The 23,044-nt window shown below is 45.0% G+C and overlaps 1 protein-coding gene across 1 annotated transcript in view; it reads right to left on the bottom strand.

Moving 5' to 3' along the window:
• Positions 1-22,660, bottom strand: part of hs6st1a (heparan sulfate 6-O-sulfotransferase 1a) — a 58,077-nt gene extending 35,417 nt beyond the window's left edge. The window contains exon 1 of the mRNA XM_044047251.1: positions 21,758-22,660. Coding sequence (XP_043903186.1) covers positions 21,758-22,257 — 500 coding nt within the window. The 5' untranslated portion in view covers positions 22,258-22,660. The remainder of the gene's footprint in view (positions 1-21,757) is intronic.
• Between the last annotated feature and the right edge of the window lie 384 nt (positions 22,661-23,044).

Here is a 23,044-nt window from a genome sequence, read left to right as displayed (position 1 = left end):
GCGTCACATGTCACGGACCCTGGTATACCACTTCACCATCGGGGTGGCGGCACAAGTCTGGACACGGGGGAACGGGACGCGTTCCTGCCACAGAATAAGAGAACGATGCTACAGTTCCCTCGGACACGTCTGGTTCACAGATGAAGGGGGGGGGTCCAGCGGTCCGTGGGTCGCAAGGTCGAGGGTCGGATGACTTTCCTTGGCGACTATTTCTTCTGTTGTCAAAATGTTCTTTTGAGCGGGGCTTAATACTCCACCAGAAGTTCCGAAAACAACGGCCAAAATCTGGCACATTGGGTATAGTAAGTATACCGGCGCCTTAAACCATCACAATTAAGTGCATAAACCTATCCCTTAACCTAAACCTTAATTTAACCCTAACCCTAAAACCAGGTCTCAATAGATAAACAGCCCTTTCAAAGTGTGACAGAGCACCAGAGGACCAGCCAAAATGTCCCCAGTCTCATCCTGTGGTTGTTTTGTGGTCCCCCATATAAATGAGTACATACACACGGGCACAGAGGTCTGCACAGGTGCTTTTTCTGAGACTCCACTCTGCTGCAAACAAGAGATAAGGGACAGGAGTTAGAGGAGGCTGGTGGGGGCAGAAGATGGAGGGAATGGCAAGAACACAAAATGATGGGGAATTAGAGGAGAGCGGAAGAGTTTCGCGGGGCGGGAGGGATCACAGGAGACGGCGTGGGGAAAAACAACATCCTGCAGGTGATGACACACGCGAACACACGCTGTTCACACCTATAAACAAATCACACAAATGTAAAACCAGTCCCACAGGCGGCACGACTGCGAGGTAGGAAAGAGCCAATCCCATCTGGGATCGCTGCAAAGTCCCGACACACACAGACCTTCAAACTCGAGTTAACATTTAACTAGTTTAGTAAATCAGCCGCTGTGTGTGTGTGTGTGTGTGTGTGTGTGTGTGTGTGCGTGTGGCTCAGGGACAACAGATTGCGATTGCATGGGCTCAAGTAAAAAGGAGAATGATGGGGAGGCCATGAAAAAGACATGGGAAGGTAAATAATGAGTTGCGCTGACATGAGGGGGGGGCATCAGAGCGACACTGTGTAAACATCCAACAGCCACATAAAAAGATCAACCAGCTCAAAATGTCACTCATTGGCTCACTTACATGAGGAGGAAGAGAGAAGAATGAATGACAGAGAGGGACGGAAGGACAAACCACGAGGTGCATGACCCATTTATGTAATGAAGAGAGACAGCGTGGCCCAGCAGACAGGTGGACGGGGACAGAGCGATAGAGACGGACACGAGGACATGTTGGCTACGACAGAGAAAGGATGTCAAAAGTAAGGGGGTAGTTGTGGAAAGCAAGGGTGGACAGAACGAGTTGACACCTCATTATAAATGAATGAGGGACGTGCGCTCAAGGAGACTGATGCTCAGGGGAGAGACACACAAACACAAACTAGGTGACCAGATGGATGGGGTGGGGTGAGTAGCAGAGGAGGGATTCTCAGCTTTGCTTTTGTCTTCTTCTTCATCTTCGTCTTCTTCCACATCTTCAGCAAGCAATCTCACACATTCTAAAACACAGAATGACTAACTGTCGAAACCATTCTGACCCTAACCCATACAACAGGTCTTAACCCTGAAAAGGCTTTTCTTCAAACCTATAACGTTAATACACTGTTTGGTTCCATTGACAATATACACACAAGAACACACACACACACAAGCAGGTGATCAGGAGGAAGGAGAAATGACTCCATCCAACAAAAAACAAAAAACAAATAGAAACATTTGTTTGACTGAAATTGTCAACGTTGTCTTCGATCTATTATGCAACACACACGGCAGAAAATGCCTGACGCTAACATGGGAAGTACCGCCACCTAGTGTAGCGGAGGCGGACGCGCTTCAATCCGTTCATGAATTCCCTGCCAGTGCTTGTGAATGCTGAGACAAGGACAGTCGTCCAATTAAACAGTGTAAGAAGTGAGAAGTTCCATCCCTGGGGTAGGACAGCAGATGGACAGGTAGGGACAGGGAGACGGGAGGAAGAAGCAGTAGATTTGCTTTTTGTCATCCTCCAGATCTTCTACTTGTCACATACTTCACACACACACACGCAGGTAGACAGAAGGACGGAGAAATTACAAAATGAGGTGACAAACAGAGTAAGTGTGAAAAGCAAGGAGGGAGGAAGCCTGTGTGTGTGCCTGAAATAAGCCTGATGGCAGCTGTCGCCTTCAATCTGATGGAAGGGAGGAGAAGAAGAAGAAGAAGAGGAAGAGAAAGAGGAAGAGACGCGGGGAGGGACAGAGAGAGATGAAGAGATGACAGAGTGTGCACAGTTAAGAAATAGAGAAATTGGGAAGGAGACGCAGTGGAACACGGAGGGAGGGACAAACAGAGAGATAGCGTCTCTTATTCCACGGGGACCACGTCTCATTCCAGATATCCACAGCAGTCAACACTGTCAGAAACCATATGTGAGAGTGTGTGTGCGCGCGTGCGTGTGTGTGTGTGTGTGGTAGGTGAAGCCGCAGAGTCACTTAACTTTTACCTCAGCGTTACATTAATCAAAGGGAGATGTGACAACGTCGACAGCTAACGGGAGCGTGGTCATACATATGTATTAACGCGGCACTATCAGTTCAACACATGCGATCTCAACTCAAGCACACAGAGAGAGAGAGACAGAGAGAGAGAGGGGGGAATGGTGACAGTTTGAAGTTGCTCACGGGACTAGTTTCCACCACCACTACGTCTTTGTTTTTGCCGATAAATCTCAAAAGTCAACTCTGTGAACTATGATGATGAAGACAGTCGAGGCAGCGGCGCACGGTAACCGAGTTTGACTTTTATTTTGTGGCGAATCAAGTCGGCTCCATCTGGAAAATGTGGACGTAGGCATCGACAATTCATTCTCCCCAAATACATCAACAACCTAAAAACTAACATTTTTTAAAACTTTTAAAAAAGATTTTCGTTTGGCGTGAAAAGACAATTTACAAGTTAATAAAACCACTTCAGTAAATCGACTTGGCAACATATGAACTGATCATTTCACCTCTAAAAAAAAACAAACAAAAAAAAACTGGTCATGTATCATAACAGTTTTGCAAAGCCCTGAAATCTGAAATGGACAGATTAACTAACAAAATCTCACACTGCTATGTGATACGGGTTCATATCCGCATAACAACACAACACAACACAACACAACACTAGAACATTTTGTGAATGGCTTATTGTTAATGTGTAAACTGGACCAGGTATTTGCAAACAAAGTTGTGATTGTTTGACTTGTGTTGCAGGAAATGGCTCGTTTGAGGTGTGCTTCACCTTGACTGCACTTCCTGTTACACTTTGATATTGGTGTCAAATATTATAAAACCACAAGTTCTCTGTAATATAGAGTCATATTGCACAGCCCTGATAGTTTGAAGAATAATTTTACTATTTGTGTACATGTGATGTTCTCAAAAGTCAAATCTATTAATATTCATGGGCACAGCACAGCACATAAGTTCTGAACAGACCATTTCTGCTTTAATAAAGTTTTTGGGGTTTTTTTTGTTAGCTGGATGAAGGTACAGTATTTTTGGAAACTTTTCTGATGACTGAAGAGGAACAGATCTGACCCGTTTGATCCGCGCTTCTTCATTAGTCAGACGTCTGTAGCTGGAGAGAGCACTTCCTCAACAGCTAAACAAACATGAAGCATCAGCATCTGCTGCGGATGTGGATCATTGCACTGATTAACGCACGCGGCGTCGTCATCGTCATCCTAATGTATTAAAAAGGATGATCCCACGACTTACAAAATTAGATAGTGAAAAAGTAGCTCTCGTCTCCCGTCGTTCCATTTATCCCCTTGAACTATTAGGAACTGAAACAGAAAGTAGAGTCCTGCGACTTCTGTGTTTGTGTCGTCCAGATGTTGAGATCGACGCAGGTTTGTCATCCTCGCGCCAAACAACGCTCACTTTTGGTGCAGTGAGACTTACAGAGCGCACTGCTGCCACAAGGTTTGACTGTTTTTGGTCCCGAGTGGAATTACACGGCCCAATTTCTTATATAGCCCAATAAACTGAAATAATCGGAAAAGCAATCCCAGTTTGAGAAAAAAGAAGAAAAAAAAGCTGCTCCGACTGATTAAGCCGTTAAAAAAAAAAATAAAAAAAAATAAAAAGGCCTCAGCTGCAGAGACCCACGCTGACTGTTGAACTAGTGACCCAGGAAATGTGGCAGTCAGTGTGAAGTGTGTGAAATGAGTTGGTGAGAGTCGATTGACCGAGGAAAATCTACTCTCCCAAGTAAAATGTAGGACAAAGTTGCACATTTTTATTTCACTTTTTTGTGTCCGACACCGATATCGCAAACTCAAGTATCTACCGATACCGATATTAGTCCAATACAGTCATTTTTTGACCATTTATGAACGTATGAAGCTGTTAACAACACATTTGTGCTTCAGTTCTTCAACTGTGTGTATCAAACATTGTTCTCCCCAAAAGAAGAAATAAACAGCCTAAACATGACTCTTTTGGATTGTATTTGATTTCCATTGACGGTGTATGATTGTGGTATCATGATAAATGTGGTCAAATGTGAATTAAATGCCAACTACTTTCAATAAAAAGTAACTAAAGTCAGCCAGATATCACAAAAAAACTAAAAATACTACACTACAATGTCAAATTAAAATATTATAGAATTCTTCATATATTGTGGCTCTAATAAAGCTGCCTTTGTACAGGATTTGACCACCGTGTCAAACACAGAGCTGGACAGACAACTTCAGGATAACTTTGATTCATTGATATTTCACGATTTCTCATCAGTGCAACCCTCTAAGTCTCCAAACTGCCTTTGTTCTGGCACTGCACGATGAATCAAATAAAGCGAAGGCAATTCAATATCGACTGCTGCTGCTTCCAAATCACCCGAGGCTGTAATCTTTCTTTTTATATATCGAAAGCTAAGAAAAAAGAAAAAAGATATAGTTTGAGGCCGCTTCCTACACGTCGTTATGCATCTCCTGGCCAATAAACACAGACAGTAGCTTGAGAAAATCCTTCAACTCATTAAAACAGAGGGAATCCCAAAGCAACTCTGCTGTACTTTCATTTATTTATGCACCGTGCATTACTTCTAAAGCAGTGAAATTTTAATTTAGATGTGTGAGGGAGGAATACGCGTCAATATGCCCCGCAGTTCCTGCCAACGTGCACTATTCCAGAGTGAAGAAACATGATGTTTTTGTCAATATTGCACAAGTCCTCTCCTCACACCCCCCCCAGGCTATGGCTGTCATGTAATAACCTTACACGCCTTTTAACTAAAAAAAACAAAAAAAAACTATCGATATCAAATCATTGCCATGCATGACACATGAATCCTCTGGCTGTTTTTTGACCTGCAACCCTTCAGTGTTTGCCTGTCACAGCTCAGCCAGTGGCAAGGGAAGGGGAAAAAGGGGACAGGTATGGATGTGGACAGAAATATTATTATATGAAAGCGTTATGCTGCAGGGCTGCCTTTTTTCTTAATCTGAAATCGGGAGGGGAAAGTTCAAACTCAAACCTTAAATGACCAGATTAAATTTAAAATATACAGCCTAGAAGTGTGTCAGGCTGTTTGAAGTAATTACCAAGTTCTCCAGCAGAGGGCACTGTGAGCACAGCCTGATTGTGGCTGATCATTCAGTTAGGACTCTTTCCATTGTAGTTTGGCAAACTAAGATAGGGTCCCCACAAAGCTAGAAACGGCCCTGGTCATCACGTGTGTGTGTGGCTGTATAGTCTGTCACATAATATCATATTTATAATGTAATATTCATTCAAGCATGATTTTGGGGGAAAAGTAACGGCCCTGTGACACTGTATCGGTGTTTTATAGGTGATAAACACATCTCTGTTTTATCTCCAAAACTGAATATTTGATGTGTTGGAAATAAACTCTTCAGGCAAACGCTTCATTATCATAATAATGCTGTCAAGAACGATTAATCAGAGGAGTGTTTATCAGAGTTTTTCCGTGGCTGGGAGAGCGCCATAAAGAAGAGTTGTAAAGGCGATTGTAATGGACCCCTGTGTGCGCAGTTGTTCATTTCAAAACACCAAAAGGCCAGAACACCACATCCAACCTTTTCACCCCATCACCCACTCACACTCACACACACACACACACTGAAGCCTGACCTCTTTATGCTGATTAACATTCCAGCAGGGGAGAAGAAGGGGGGGGATGAAGAGACACTTTCCTTCACCTTCTTGTCCTCTGTTTTCCTGCTTATTTTACGCCATCTCTGCTCTATCTCTGTGCCTTGCTTCATCGCTCTTTTCTTTTCCGTTTGCTTACTTGAGCTCAATTATCCCTCCCATACAATCTCACCCTCTGAGGCACGTTTATTAAGCCCTTGCTGTCTGTCTTCCTCCATCTCCACTTTATTCATCTTTAAGGTCAATGTGTCTGTGCATATACGTGTTTGTGTGTGTGTGTGTGTGTGTGTGTGTCGTTTGGGCAGGTCGCGGCATGAATGTCAACTCAACTTACGAGAACTTCACTGAGTCACTGCGCCGGATCGAGTGTGTACATGCAGCCGACGCGCTGATGTACACCGACGAGCGCTTCAAAACACTTCAGTGGACTATGCACGGTTACGTAAGCAGACACAAAACCCCCCTCATAAATGAGTGACAAATTCATTAACTATTGCAAACCTCTTGTGCTTTACCGAGGCCTGCGGCTGGTGTTCGTCTCCACGCCTCCTCTTTCAAGGCTTTTCCGTGGCTGTTGACGCGCGCGCTGGTACACCGTGTCCCTGATAAACGAGGCTTTTTGCGCTTGTGTGTTTGTATTTGTGCCTCTGAGACATCAGACACTACTATTAATGTCACTTTCTTTGATGGACTCTCCAGTTGGTTACAGTTGGTACAATTCCTCTCCGTCGTCTCTTTTAAAATGCGGCGACAAAACACACACGGGTGTTTCATTAGTCGAGACAGTCGGAGTTCTCCATTTTCTCAGTTTTACAAATCAGTTTGCACCTCGGGTTGGGGGTTTATTGGGAACACCTTTTAATATTAAACACTAAAAAAAAAACACCTAAAATTGCATGCAGCCAAAACACCACCATAGTTTAATTAACAGGCATGTGCCACAATGTCAACACAAACATTACAAAAAGGTAAACAAACTAATCTGCACCAGTGTTCCTTATAAAGCTCGGACTCTGGAGCTTGTCCTCCACTAGATTGTTTAAGAAAAATGTAAATTACAGGTCAAACCCATTTGAAACTTAACTACTAACTTCCCATTAAATTATATCTACTCCTCCTACTGCAAACTGACTGAAAGTGGAGCTCCAACAGGGGGCGGGGGTTGATTTAAAGGTGCCCTGTGGAGTTTTTCACCACGAGTGACATTATAAAGCAAAGTGGGTCCTTGCTATGTTTGGTTCCTTGCAGCCAATGGGTTCACAATCACTTACGTGAGTAAATGATTGAGTGAAAAGACGTCAGAGTAAGAAGAGGACTGCTGGGAAGTAAACATGTATACAAACAAAGCAGAGCGATGCTCAATGTATGAAGAAATGTTGTTTATGACGAAATTCCACAGCTCCTTAAAGCAGAAACACCATTGATGGAGGATTCATTACTTAGAAATCGCCATTTTCTTTGACATTTGTGATTATAAACGGACCATTTCTGTTTTAGTGCTAGTGTTTGTAGTGGTCATCACGACATCACCATTTTTAGAAAACCTGAAAGTAACAGCAAGCAAAGTGGCCGGTGATTGCAGCCCCAGACAGAGCGTGTACTTTCACTTAAGTCAGTCTGAAAATGCAAGCTACTTTTCAAACTCACTTTTCAACACCAAGAATATATACATATACACATATATGTATACATATATACACATATATAAAAAGGAACCTTGTACCTTTTTTATGAGACACAACAGAAAGTGTGTGCTAATCTGGGTCAGAGGTGACATTCATAGCTGTGTACAAACACGGCGAATCATAAAAGAGAAAGAAAACCTCCCGTGCTTCACACAGAAAGTGAACAACCACAAAAACAAGAGCGAGGCGAGCGGCTCACAGGGCGAGACAGACTTTCATTTATGACTTATTACTCGTGGGGGGGAGACAAATAAACAATGAAATAATGAAGAGACGTGGTGAACGAACAGAAACCTGGCACACCTACCTACAGGCGACGCTTCTTTACAAGTCAGGCAACCGTGCATACAGGACCACACAACCACATGTGTGTAGGCTCACAAAAGGGAAAAGCAATCAACAAGAGAAAGCATGCATATTTGTGTGTGTGTGTGTGTGCAGCTGAGTGTGAGCCAGACTCCAGCTGGGAAGGGAAGCAATAGCAATTCCTACTGACCTGAAAACTACTAGTCTGCCAGCCACCTCAAAATGCAAAATAAGAATGTCAGCGAGCACGGGGGGGGGCGATGAAAATGCAGAAGGTGAGATTAAGAAATACCCCAGTACAACTACGATTTGAAACAACACACACACACACACGCACACACAACACCCAGGTGCAGTGAGGGATTATGGGACGAAACAGGCCTGCGCTGCCCTCCTTTGTACTGTCGGCCCCAAAGAAAAGAAAATACGAGATGGAAAGAAGATGGACAGACAGATAAAGGAGACCGGGATTGTGCCTGCTGCATCAGCACACACACACACACACACACAAAAACAAAATGAGTGTGTGTGTTTAAGTGTTGAGAGCGACTCTGTATGGGTGTGTGTGTGTGTGTGTGAATGTGTGGGAGTGCGTCTCTCTTTTGCCTTTGTGACTCCTGGGGTTCCCCGCGGTCAAGAGCGGATTCTCTTTCTCTCTCGTGCCCTCTTTTCATACACTCATGCCCCCCCCCCTCCTCTTTTTTATACACTCTCTCCTCTTTCCCTCCCTCTCTTTTAGCCCGGGCGATGAATGGCCCCCTCACTCTGATGAGTGACTGATGAATGAAGTACTTCTTTGAAGTCAAGAGTCACGGCAAGACTGGTCAAGCATGAAGAGATGCAAGAAGAGAAAAGGAGGAAAAGAAAAATGGTCAGAAGGAGGCGGGTGGGCGGGCTAACGTCAAACAGCGAAGATCCATAAAATCAGTGAGGGACGGAAGCAGATTGTGCGTGTGAGAGAGAGCACGGCCTGCATTTTTGCATGAGTGCCTCTGAGTATTTGCATTGTGGCGCCCAGCATGCAAAAGGCCAGCATCATGCAAGTGGGAAATAACCCAAGACCTGATGAGGAGTCATGTTTCTGGAACAAGCCTTCTGGACCGCACGCACTGCCCGGAGGTCTTTAGATTTTCATGGGCCTCAAACGCCACTGCTTCCATTGCTGTTGGACACCGAAGCCGACAAACTGCTGATGGGATACACAATACCCATAACAGTGCTGCCCCGCTTTAATTACTTTTAGTTGTGTTCAGTGCAGTCACTGTGTTGTTTTTTTACGATTGTTTTCTTTTGGCCTCTGTGTTTTTTTTTGTGTTAACCAAACACATTTCAACCATTTTCAGTGAGATACAAATATCTATTTTTATAAAACTATCTAGTTTTTCACACTCAACAGAGACTAAGTGGCAAATGAACAGACTTGAGGGTGAAAGCGGGAGTCCTTGAGCTCCACTCCCTGCTCAGATGAAAAAAAGGTGTGGCTACTTTGTTGTTGATAGCGCAAGCGTGCGACAACATAATAGCTTGTGTGCAGGGAACCATCTTAAAGTCAAAAACTTCAATACATGATATGAGGGAAACTCATTTGTGGAGATGCAGATTAGATAATACGGCAAGTCTCCACAGTCAAGAGCAGTCGATACCGGAGTGTGGGGCATGGGAGATTCTCTGGACTTATCTTCATACGTTGTAAATATTAATCATAAAATGAGGCTGGGATTCATGGGACTGATGTATCCCTTTGGTTTAAAATCAAGTGCTGCAGTAATGGCAGTAAAAACAGTCAGAAACATTGTATGTATGACTGTTATCTTTAAAAAAAAGAGACTTCCCAAATAAAAAGTATTTAATTAACATCATGCACAGTTTGATACACTTCTAAGCCATCAAATCTAATCGGAAAATGCTTGAAATTAAGGATGTACTGTGAGGTGGACAGTCGGAGCATTTGGTGGAGCCAAGGCCTAGAACCAGGGCAGCTGAGTTCCATGCTTTAAGAAATGTCTGTGTAAGTCATAGGTCTCCAAAAGTGATTGAATCAGCAGCGACTGGACTTCCTGTAGTTGTTTCACCTCTCCTTGGAGAGGCTTTCGAGAGGCCTCTTCACTTCTACTGGAGCAATGGAGGAGCCTCTTGGACGACATTTGAAAACATCTTTAAGAAATCTACAAGTCCGGTTGCTACGCATTAAAATCACTTTGTGGAGTAGTTAAAGGAATCTTAAATCAATCAGTCAAACAAACATACACTGACGGGAGGAAAGGTTGTCTGGGCACAGCATGCACCACTTACACAATGAGACGTTTACTTACTGAAATCTCAGTATTTAGTGCTCCAAGGTTCCTTTGGCCACGGGGGGAACATTTGTTTGGAACTTTTAAAGCTCCCACCAACAATGTCTTGGTTTTCAAAGAATGACAAAAGCGTGTCTGCCCGTTCGCTGTGGGGGAATAGGTAGTTTAGATGACGGCAGTGTGACAGACAGCCATTCAGAAAGCTGCTTGATTGTCACTGTTTTGGCTCGATTTGTCCTTCCTATGTAATTAGAGAGGGAGACACTCAGCCAAGTCAAATTCTGACAGGCAAAAAACCAATGACAACTGTAAACGATTCAAATAGCTCAGACTGTTATTATAGCCGGTGTGGAGGCTGGTGCCTACTGATTATCCACCACAGACACATTATATCAGCACTTGAGGGGGTAGAGTTTGAATCGCGTTCATCTCGTCTTACATCGCCGAACAAATAGAGGCATCGGCGAGCCAACACTGTGGCTCTGGATTCATTGTCTGGGTTTGAGGTATAATGGAGAATGAATGGCATCCCCATTTGAATCCTCAGGGTACGAGTCCAGTGAAGGAGGAGGAGTTTGGTACCTTGCAGAGCGAAATGTAAAAAACCTGAAAACAGATGTTCATTTTTAGTTGTGAATTTATTTTTAAAAAAAAAAACCTCCTGCCTTGGGTCTGAAAGGCATCGGCCGTTGATGAATGAGTACGACTAACCTTTTCCTCTCATGTATGTAATAAAACATGAAGACACAGGCCTCTTACATTTAAGACACATCTACTCCTGGAAATAGTCAAGCCTCAGAGGGACTGGGGTTTCCCTTCCTTTTTAAACTCTTGCTTGTTAAGACGACCCAAGGCAAAATCTTAAAATATTGATATATTTTGGGTTCTTTTTTCATGTACTAATCCGCCAAAATGCCACAACAGGGAACTCTGCATGTGCCACAGCTTCTGAAAGTATAACATGAATGGGCTACAAGACTATTTCTTAAACTAGATTTTTTTTGAGAGGAGTCAAATAACTGGGCAGGTATGCGAACATCCACAATCTTGTATTTCTTTTGTAATTTAATCTACAAAAAGGAAGCTCTCTCTCTCTTTCTACACATATATATATATACACATATATGGCATTTCCTTTATGAAGGTCTCCAGGGTGAGCAAGAGAGAGCACAACTCTCCTCCTGTGTTTATCTCGATTTCACATCAGATCAGATCACTGGCAGATAAAAGCACTTCCTGACACATCACTTCCTCTCTCTGGAGGAAGCCGACACGCGCTGGGAACCCAAAACAACACTGTGCCGGTGGAGAGGATGAAGGGGTGAAACTTTTTTTTTTTTTTTTGACAGGACATGAGAGAGGGCTCTGCTTCCACAGGAGAGGACGGGATACGAATTGGGGGAAAACAGCGGTAGAAGTTGAGGGAAAAAAAAAAAGAGAGGTGAAACCTAAATACTCGTGGCCCAGATCCACATGCAGGATAAAGAGGAGGAAGAGGAGAAGGCAGAGCTGCGAGAAACAAAGAGGTGAAGGGAGACTAAGAATAGTTAAACTGGATTAGCTTTGAGACTGACCTTTATTCAGCAGGGCGACACTGCTTCAATCTCCCATTTGCTTTTTACAGCAGTTACAGTCGAGGTCTGACCTACGTTTGACGCCACAATTATCTGTGCAGGAAGGTGACTTATTGATTTAACTACTCATAAAAGAATTAGTGTGTATAAACAGAACGTGGAGGGGTAATTTGGACGTCAGTGTGCCGTCGTCGGGTTAATATCCTCGCCGCATTCTCAAGCCCGCACTGTTTATGTTGAGTTACAGATGCCTGCGTAATGTAGAGTGAACAGCTGTGAAGGAAGACTCTGTCCCATAGAGAGAGAAATACCTTCAAAATCACCATGACATGACTAATGACAAAGAAAAGAAAAAACACCCATTAAATCGTACACAGTCTTACATAACAGAATCCCATATGAATCACTTTATATAATGGGTGAGATAAAGGACGAAGAAAAAGATCTGATATCATTTCAGTTTATGACAAATGTGAATTCCCGCACGTCCACGGCACTAATGCTGGGGAAAAGCGTCACTCTTTGACAAAAAGGAGCCGAGAGCACTGACAGGCCGAGAAAACACGACGCGTCCAGACATGTCCGTGATGCAAGAGGAGATGAAACCGTGTTTCTGACAGTGATGAATACGACAAAAATGCTCACAGAGGACCAGGTCGAGTGTGAGAGAAGTATTACTCAAGAGAAGTATGTCAAAAAAATGTATGTAAAAAAATTATAATCATTTTAATGCTTTTATCAACATAGAAAAGTGGATGTGTATCAGCCTGCAGTGCTGTGAATTAAGTGCCGTTCTTCAACGCAGACGGAGTCCCGCGGTTTAATGTGTTGTTGCCGTAATGAGCTAATCCGAGCTAAAGGAGCTAGCGGTCTTCGGTGGCCTCCTTACTACGGTTCAAGGTCTACCAGCCTGGTTGCTAACACTGACGGTCGACACAGCTAAAGCTGACGAGTAAATACTAACGGTAAACATTATATAGAAGAACTGAAATCTTATCAAAAATCTGTCCGTTCAGCTGCAAGTCCATAACATTTTAGATCGCACACACACACACACACACACACACACACACACACACACACACACACTGTCACACATGTCAAATTACCGCACAGACCTGTGAACACCGATCACACGAACCACATGGTCACATGCAAGCCCTGCTTGGATGCACAAAAAGGCAGAAGACACACACATACGATCGCGACACACACACACACACACATGTGCCGCTTCAACAACGAGAAACTGGGATTAGAGACAGCTCCACCCTTGAGTGGAGCAGACAGACCGAGTGTAGCAGAACGAGGAATCTCTCGCTTTTCTCTTTCACTCCGTCTTTAAATGAATGGCATCAGCACTTAAGCTCCTCTGATGACACACACACACACACACACACACACACACACAAAAGACACTGAGGTCCTGAGATGACGTTCAGAAAATTCAGAGACGTGATGGGAAAAATACACGCCAAGGCGTGGAAAGGATGCCGACACAACGCTATCATTCATTCCCTTTTTGAGAATGAATGATAGCGAAAGTTAACCCACTGAGTCTGTGTGTGTGTGTGTGTGTGTGTGTGTGCGTCTAAAGGAGACAGTCACAATTAGTTAAGACCCCGCCCTCTAATTCACAGAGGCAGTGCTGGATTTGCATTTTTCCCACAATTCAATTAACACGCTTGTCAGCCTCTTCTTTCCGTTCACATGCCTCCTTTGGCCATCTCTCACTCACACACACAAACACAAAAACACATACACACACAAATACTCTCTCCCACAGATGCACATCAGCCTGAATTTATTCATAAACACGCGCGCAGCAGCAAATAGACGCATTCATTTGTTTGTTTACACGGAAAGGAGAGGTGCTCGAGCTGAGGGATGCGGAGAAGCTCTGGGGTCACTTCCTGTCTGGACTTGTCACATCCACGGGACATGAGAAGACAGAGCTCTCTAATGGACGCGCAGAGACGTCCTCGGGGACGTGCCTCTTGTCTGTCCTTCTCTATCTCAGGAGAAGTAAAGGAGAGGAGGAGAGAGGAGTGGTAGCCGTCAAACAATATGGCACCACAGGGTGTGGGTGTAAAAAGAGAGATGGAGACTCGTGGGCGATTTGCCAGGAGATAAGGCCAACTCCGATTTAGAAACCCAGACCTCGGAAGAGGGACAGACTGCACTGACATTGCTGCAGGGCCGGCTAATGACTCCAGCTCACAGCCCGTCTGATTAATAGCCTGTAATCCCATTCTCATTCTAGCATTCCACAGCACCGCTCATTATTAACCACCACAGACACGTCCACTAATCAGTCAGTGCCTTTTAGCTAGCATGGCTAATGCTAGGCTAGGCTAATTCAATAGGCAGTAATCCAGTTGGTGGTGGAGCCGCTGCTGCGGCGGCGGCGGCGTAACACTCCTCATTACCAGCCATAGAAATGCCTGCTAATCATTCCCTGCATGCTTATTTGTCCACGGGGCTGCGGAATCACATCACTGGAGGTGGCGGGTGACATTTGACAGTTGGAAGCTGTGCATGGACGAGACGGCACGACGCGCAAAGTCGCGCGGCCAGAATAATAATTAAGAGCCACATCACTGTGGCTTTTCACTGCTACTTTCTCTCCCGTATCTCCTGCCATCTTCGGTGCTCGTACAGCCCGGAGAAACCTCTGCTCTGTGTCAGCGTCATTCAGCTTTTATCAATCATTGAAAAACCCTCGCTAATCCATAGCGGCTAATCAATAATGAAGGCTTGCAGGCAGAGCAAAGATAACCCTTCGCAAAGGCAACACCCGACGGAGACAGCAACCAGCGGTCAGGCGGATTCCTCTCCGTGTTCTGTCTTTAAAGTGCACCGAAGTGAAACAGCCGGGGCAAATCAATGGTGGCATCAGCCTTAACTCAACTTGACGCACTGGTTTGTATTCTGGACAGTTTCGGTTTAGCGTCGATGCTGTCACTGTGAACCGCCAGCCAAACAGACGAGTCCGCGGGCTGGAAGCAACAGTTTTGGCTTTAATAAGGTTCTTTCTTTCTTTTCTTTTTTTAAATCCTTGATCAACCAAAGCCAAACAGTCATCTGCTAACAAACTGGCTTCACATGGTGGAGTCGCAAACAAAGCACTGCGTACAGTATGTGTGTGTGTGTGTGTGTGTGTAAATCACGGGGGCCCCAACAAAGGTTTCCACATATCCTCATGATTCTTTCAAACCGGGAATTTTTTTTACGTCACTGTGACCCGAGGCTGAACCTCGGCTGAACTCTCGTCGTGGAGAGGGAGCAGCAGAGCAGCAGTGTAGGTAAGAGAGGCCTGTCAACACTTGCCTCGAGTTATTGAAGAAGAAAAACGTGCGTAGGGGCCTTATCTCGGCCTTTTATGTGCGACGATTGTGTGCGAGTCCACCGTCCTTTCACTACGGCGTGTGTGAAAACATGAAGACTCAGCTGTCAGTGCGCTGATCTAGTGTTGAATCGGAGGCTATAATTAGTGGTGGGATATCTTTCAAGTGAGTAATACACCATTGTAGAAATAATTATCGTGCTATTTATAGGACTGGGCTTGAAAAACAACATTAAAGCGGAGCCTCTCGGGCAACAGAAGCATACGTGTTAAGTGTTGCATGCGAGGTGAGATTTAGCTGAAAATGCTCTGTGAGCCAACAACAGGGTCATAATGAAAACTTCAAAGAGCCATGAGATGATGGACACGAGTGTGGAAAAGAAGAGAGTGCTTTTAAACTTACTGGGTAATTTCGCCTATTCAGTCCTCGCGAAAGTATAAAACACAATAAGCCACTAGAACATAATGGCTGCACTTACAGGCAGCTCAATATGTCCAATAACAATATCACAGTGTCCACAGTGTTGAGTGTCTACTGATAATGATGCCGATCCCGTACCAGTCCTTGAACACTCGCGCCAATTATTTTTTGCTTCTTTTATCCTTTTCTGTTTTTCAAAATACATAAATAGATCCAGTTATTTGGACCAGTATCAGTATTTGGGAGTTAAAAATATGGTAAATAAAGGGCTATGGGTTTAGAGTTTAACATCTCTAAATAAAAAAGGTTCATAATGAGTAACCAGTGGCCACATAGAGGATAATTAATAATTAAACAATGTCACGGATTCATTTTATGCCAGTCGAAAGGTGAATGAATCTATTTAAGTGAAGCAAACACATGCTCCTTCCTCGTACACCGAGGATACAGGTGTTACAAGTGTTAAGCCATGCCTGATAATCTCAGCTCAAGCCTACTTTCCAGTCAGAGAAGCGGACTTGTGCCATAAGCAACGGCAATTTGAGCCCAGTAAACTGGGCAGGGAATAAGTGGCTGGAGGGGAGATGTGGGAATGCTCGCCGGGAATGTTGGAACGCGGGCCGCACTCGCAGGATGAGCGGACGTAACCGGCTTTGGTGCGCCTGGCCGCAAGCGCTTAAACCCGGTTAATCTGATTGGATTAACACCGACCTGCCTGGCTACACATGAGCGCGCACACATGCACTTTATGTGGACACGGACACATTCGCACACACACACACACACTTTTTTGTGCTATATGCCAATCAGGCGAGGCTGCCTCTGCAGCTTCCTGGAGTTCATCTGGTTTCTGTTGGCTGACTGGCTGATGGCACCATGCTGAGCTACCACACACACACACACACACACACACACACACACACAGAACCATCTTAGAAGGCAGTGATTTGTGCTGAGAATTTGAAACAGACCTATTGAAAGAAGAGCAATGCCAAGTGCCTGACAACCGTACTAATTGACCAGCCCCCTCAATGAAACTAAACGTTTTCACCCCCCCACTCCCATCTTTTATCTTTTCAATCATTCCATGACGGCTCGCCTCTTGTCCCACACTCATCCCGTCATCTTCCTCATATTGGTCTTCAACTCCTCTGCCACCACCCCTGCCTCTTTCCTTCCCCCCCAGTCATCCTCATACATGTAATCATTCATTAGAATCAAGGCAGTTGTCCATTAGGCAAAGCGGCCATTTTGGAAATTGCAGCAAATCTTCCATGAAAAGACATTTCCTCTAATGCGGTCGTCACACTCGGCGGGGAAGGGAGCGAGAGAGAGAGGGGTGAAAGTGAGGGAGAGAGACAGATAGCTAGAGCCCCCGGCCACGGAGCCACCGTGTGGAAAGCTAGCTGCTATTTGATTAGACAGTGACACCATCAAGGAGGCAAGGACGCAGGAAAGGATGGAAGGAGAGGGCGGGAAAGAGGGAGAGAAAAATCTTGAGAGAGGACCGAGATAGCGAGCAGTAAAATTAGCCACTTCACTTTGCTTACCAAGATGCTCTATGACACGACATTAACACACGCACACACACACACACACACACACACACACACACACACACACACACACACACACACACACACACACACACACACACAGATGGTATTCTCATCTGAGTGTGAGGCTCTAATTTGAGCAAAGTGATAGGAACCTCCTTAACCAATTAGAAGCCCCATTTCAAGGCCTTACATTAGATTGTGTGTTTGTTTTACACACTCATTACTGCACGCGTGTGTGTCAGTGTGTCCCCGGGGATCAGCGACGAACAGTAAAACTGATATGAAAGGTGAGAAATGACAAATCCACTCCCGAGCGGCGCTGACTGCAGACTCCAACTTCCTCTCTCCCACGGTGCCACTGTTGGTCTACATCTCATCTCTCCACCGATCAAAGCCAGACCTGTCTCTCCTATCGCTAACCATTCATCTTGCTGCCGCTCGCTCCCACTTAATGCGCCCTTCCTCTAAAGCGGACCCATTTGTCTTTAGACCAAACTGAGCTTAATCCATTGTAGCATTCTCCCCCCCCACACACACACACTCTCTCACGCAGCTTCCCCCAGTGTCTCAAAAAAAGCGTTTTTAATGCTCCCATTTTCAAAAACACACACTATAATAATACTGACCCATCTGTAGACATAATACTGACTCTGTAAAGTTACAGTATCGATAGAAAACAGTTCAATCAGCCTTTTAGTCAATGAGAAATGATTTTTACAACCTCACTGATATCAGAGAGGCTGTTTCTGGCTTTGATTTAAAGGGTAACAGACACACTGTGAAGTTCTCAAATTGAGTTTTTAGGTGTTCTATGTTTGAAAACTGCCAATGTGAGCCTTCTTTAATGTTCTTTTTCTTCCTAGGACATGTTTATTACTCATAAAAGAATATATAACCAATGTTTCTCCTAAAGGAACCGATCTTCAGGAAAAAATGAACAATAACTAAAGTGTTGGTGATGATAAACAGAAATAGAACTATGAAAAAACAACAACAAATGAGTATGCATACGCATAGAGATGAGCTGTAGAAGGAGAGAGATGCTGGATCTCTGCACTATGACGACTGCTGCTGCTGCGTGGTCAGTGATTTCTAGTTAGGCTGCGTCGTCTTTTTCTTCACCTTGTTTAAAAAAGACACAACTCCAAAACCACTCTGCCCTGCTATGTGGGCAGGTATGTGGCGTGTCAGCTTCTGCGGCAACACGACTGTTTGTCTCCACCGGACTGACAGTACGCACGGCCCCGACTTGAAAGCGAGACACACACACACACACACACACACACACACACACAACGCAGCGCCAAGACATCCCGGGCCTCGCCACAGCTCTGTAAACACAGATGATCTTTTTCACACTTGCTCCGGCCTCCTCACCACACTGCTACTGCCCTCAAGACAAATGTCCCTGAACAAGCACCGCCACACTGACACAAGGGAGCCAAACAAAGAGGGACACATGGACTTAAAACACACTCAGACAGAAGCACGTGCACAGAAAGAGAGAGAGAGAGAGGGAAAAAAGAAGAAGAGAAACAAAAATAGGAAGATTAACAGAGAGTGTGTTTGCAGTTTCTCTTCAGAGTTCATAGCTGCAGCGATTCACTCCTCCTCCCTGAGGAAGTGGAGCTGTGTGTGTGTAATATGGAGCAGCTTTGTTTTTCTTCAGGGTGCCATTAAGCTTATAGTCCCTTGTTTCTTCTGTCAGGAGTGATAGGATAGTTGATTATACCAGAGGCGAGATCCTCTCCGTGCTGCGCTCACACTCGCACATACAGGAGTAGAACTCTCTCTTCTCCTCTGCCTCCCTGTCTCTCTCTCTCTCTCTGTCTTTCTGTTCCTGCGGCTTCTTCAGGTGCACACAAACACAGACACACACTCTCCCTCTCACACACATTAAGGCTTTTGAAAAAAGTGCTCACAGAGTGATGAAAGACCGTTTATCCTGCAACCACTGTGATATCTCAGCACCATGCAGAATGGCCGGACGCGTTATCACCTCTGACCGGGGGGAGAGCGCGGGAGTCGGGACTGACGCCAGCAGCAAATACCAGGGCTTGTGTGTGTGTATGATTGTGTGTCCCAGCGGTAATAATCACCCGGATTAGAGCGGAGCCAAACCCCTGCGGGGTCCCTCCACCTTCTCCCCCCCTACCAACCGAGCCCCTGCCCTGCCCAGCCTGCAGCTCTGATCCCCACTTTAAGCAGCCATGGGAAGAAGAGCAGCCGGCCTGACATCTCCACCACGCCTGCCTGCCTGCCAGACAGACAGATACAGACAGACAGACAGACAGAGAGCTGACAAATGCTCCTTTCTTCAAAACCTCTCATATCTCTAACCCTCTTTTTTTGTCCTATTGATCATCCATAGCCAAAATTAAATATCGAGCCAGCTCAGACAAGACAAAGACTCTGCCCCGCTCAACAAGCGCAGGCGTTAACCACAAGGGTGCAGTGAAATGGAAGTTGATACAGCTGTCAATATGTCTGGATGAGGGATGCAATATGTTGGCAACAGCAATGAGGAGGCATGGAGAGGTTATAACTTAATAAGAATGTGCGTCGCGTCTCGAAAAACCCAGCAGTCAACGTGAGGGATCATCGCTGCGTGAAAGTGTTTTTCCTGGATGCACCGCGCTGCCTGATATGTATTCTAGCAAATCTCACGATGTGATTCAGTGTGTGTGTGTGTGGGGGCACCCCGATACTGGCACCCATCAACAGTTGTCAGAGACGCCACGGAGCTCCTGTGACAGACAGCACGCCACTGAATTGTCAATCAACGTCTTGTCTCTGTATCCCTCCACACACACACACACACACACACACACACACACACACACACACACACACACACACACACACACACACACACACACACACACACACACACACACACACACACACACACACACACACACACACACACACACACAATCCCGCCTCGTCTCATAACGACAACAAAGACGATCCACAGGATGAGACAAACCTCACAACCCGAACAATAACGAGGTGAATAATGTAGACTGTGACTGAAGTATTCACTTATGGGATTATTACACCATTAGCCTTATCTCACTACGACTATCCTCTGATTTAAACTGGACTAGAAATGGCAATGATTCGATTAGAGCTGCAACTAAATTAAACTATAATCTATTAATCTGTCCATTCAGTTGTTGTTTGGTTAATAAGATGTCAGAAAATGCTTGGTTCACTTCAAAATGATTCAGTTTTAAATGATGAGCAAAAAAAATATAGAAAATAGTCCGTTGGTGACCAACATTGAAGCTCTGAATTCAACGATTATATATCATGCAAATCACCTCTCTTTCATAGCGTATAACAAGAGATTTTAGCCCAGATTTGCAGAAATGTTTCTGTCCAGAAAGAAGTTTGACAGGCACAATTAAGTGGTTTCTTCATCTGTCACTCAGGAGCAAAAAGAAAAAGAAAAATCAACCTCTAATAAATATCTGACATTTTGCATGGAATTGATCAATATTTACCACCTTATTAAACCTAATGACTGCCTCTGGAGGGGAATGATGTAATGAATAATGCAACAACAAGTAGGTCCGTCAAAGCAGATAATACCCATAACTTGATAACTGTATGTTTATTGATATGTATTCACTGTTTAAAACGGTGCTTCTTTTATTTGGTGTCATTTTGTGTTTTTAACTACAGTCACATCTTTCTGGGTTTGTGCTAGTACACGACAGAAAGTCGATAACAATACGTATCGCGATATCTTCCTCCATTGGCAATACAGCAACAGTTCTGTGTATGTATATGTACTGTATGTATATATATATATAGATAGATAATAAAAACTCTGTGAGGTTTCTGTCCATGTGAACTTGAAACTAGGGCTTTGGGGGGATATCCAAGTGTGATTTTGCTATCAAAACATGAATTTCTCTATATTCTATGGCCATGATGAGACCTCAAAGATGTGAACTTATTCCAACATGTATGTTAATGTGCATAAAAGATAGATTCATTTAGAATGACAATGACTTATCGTCATATTTTAATTCATTATTGATTTTAAATAATTAGACAGATTTGAAAGGTTTTAGTCTGTCCACAAACAAAACACATTTTTGAATTCCTGCTGCACTGCAGAATTTCTTGTGTGCTTGTTTCTGGCTTGGATTTGGATTTTGCACTCGTGCATTGATTGTTGTGCGATTAATCGTGCAGCCCTGATTATCGAAAAAGCTCCAGTTGTAAAGTTGCAGCACTTTAAAGGTCAGAGGGGAGCTGGTTTTCCGAGCACAGGTTTTTAAACTTCAACCTCACGCTTCTGTGTCCGATACAAAAGCCAAAAAGCAAACAAAGTGCGAGCTCTCACCTTAGGTTTTTCTGCTTGCTCTCCTTCTTGTTGAGGACCCCCGGAACACAGTTGGTCAGCTCGGTCCAGTCGGCGTGCAAGCCGCAGCTCCAGCCCGTGGAGAACCGGGAGAAGAGCCAGGTCTCTTTGCGGTTGGGCCGGTAGCAGGTACACTTCTTCTGGCCCGGTCTGCAATCGCACGGAACCTCCAGGCGAACATTCTGGACCAGGTGCCTGCCGAAGGTAGTCCCGCCGGTCTTCTGGATGTGCAAAAACACGATCACGTCCTCTCCTTTGATTTGGAAATCGATCGTCCTCTCCAGGTCCCTGACGGGGAAGAAGTATTTCTTAACGTAATGGGGGTCCGGAGTGGGGAAGATGTCCCCCTCGTCCTCCTCCGCGAAGTAACCGTGCGGGGAGCCGAAATTGATCACCCCGGGGGCCACGTACTGATAGAGAATCAGCATGAAACACACGGATCCGACGACGATCAACAAGAATTTGCTGCTCCTCTCGACCATGTTCCTTCCAAGTGCGGTCCCCACAGTACGCTACCATTTCCCAGTTAAGCCCATAACAGGCAGCGGGGCGCTCGGCTTCTTCATACTCGCTCTCTCCCCCTTCTCCTCCGCCGCCAGGAAGCTCTCGTTTTCGGGGCTCAAGAGTGTCTCGCTCCGCTTCGAGGCGACCGGCGAAGTTGGCTCATCGTTCAACACCGCGAAACACTCATTGTTAGACGACACCGCTCTCCTGCTCTCTGCCGAGTCTGCTCCGCTCACTTTACTTTGGTTTGTGCTCCTCACAACACACACACACCGCACTCGCTCGCTCGCTCGCTCACTCACTCACTCACTCTCTGCGTCTCCATGGAGCCGTGTACCCCGGATGAAGCGTGAAGCGAAGACGTACCTTTTCAACCTCTCTCTCTCTCTCTCTCTCTCTCCCTCGCTCTCTCGCTCGCTCTCTCTCTCGCGCGCTCTCTCTCTCTGAAAACACTGTGAAAGGGAGAGTCTCTTTAATTTATTGGTTCACACGTAACGACCGCGTCACCCGCCAGCAGCCAATAGCAAGTGGCCAATAGATAGATAGATAGATAGAAGGAAGGAAGGTAAGTAGGTAGGTAGGTAGGTAGTAAGGACAGAAGGTTGGTAGATGGATATAAGGAAGGAAGGAAGGAAGGTAGGCAGGAAGGAAGGAACTAAGTTTGAGAAACACTGGCTTAAATAATAGTTTTTACTTGTGAAAATTCGCCTGATTCTTCGATAGCAACTTTCAGACATAAACTGGAGTCAGGAGATGGTCTGGAGG

This window comes from Solea senegalensis, linkage group LG16 (assembly GCF_019176455.1).
Source record: "Solea senegalensis isolate Sse05_10M linkage group LG16, IFAPA_SoseM_1, whole genome shotgun sequence".
Classification (NCBI taxonomy): domain Eukaryota; kingdom Metazoa; phylum Chordata; class Actinopteri; order Pleuronectiformes; family Soleidae; genus Solea; species Solea senegalensis.
This window is presented reverse-complemented; position numbering and strand designations above follow the sequence as displayed.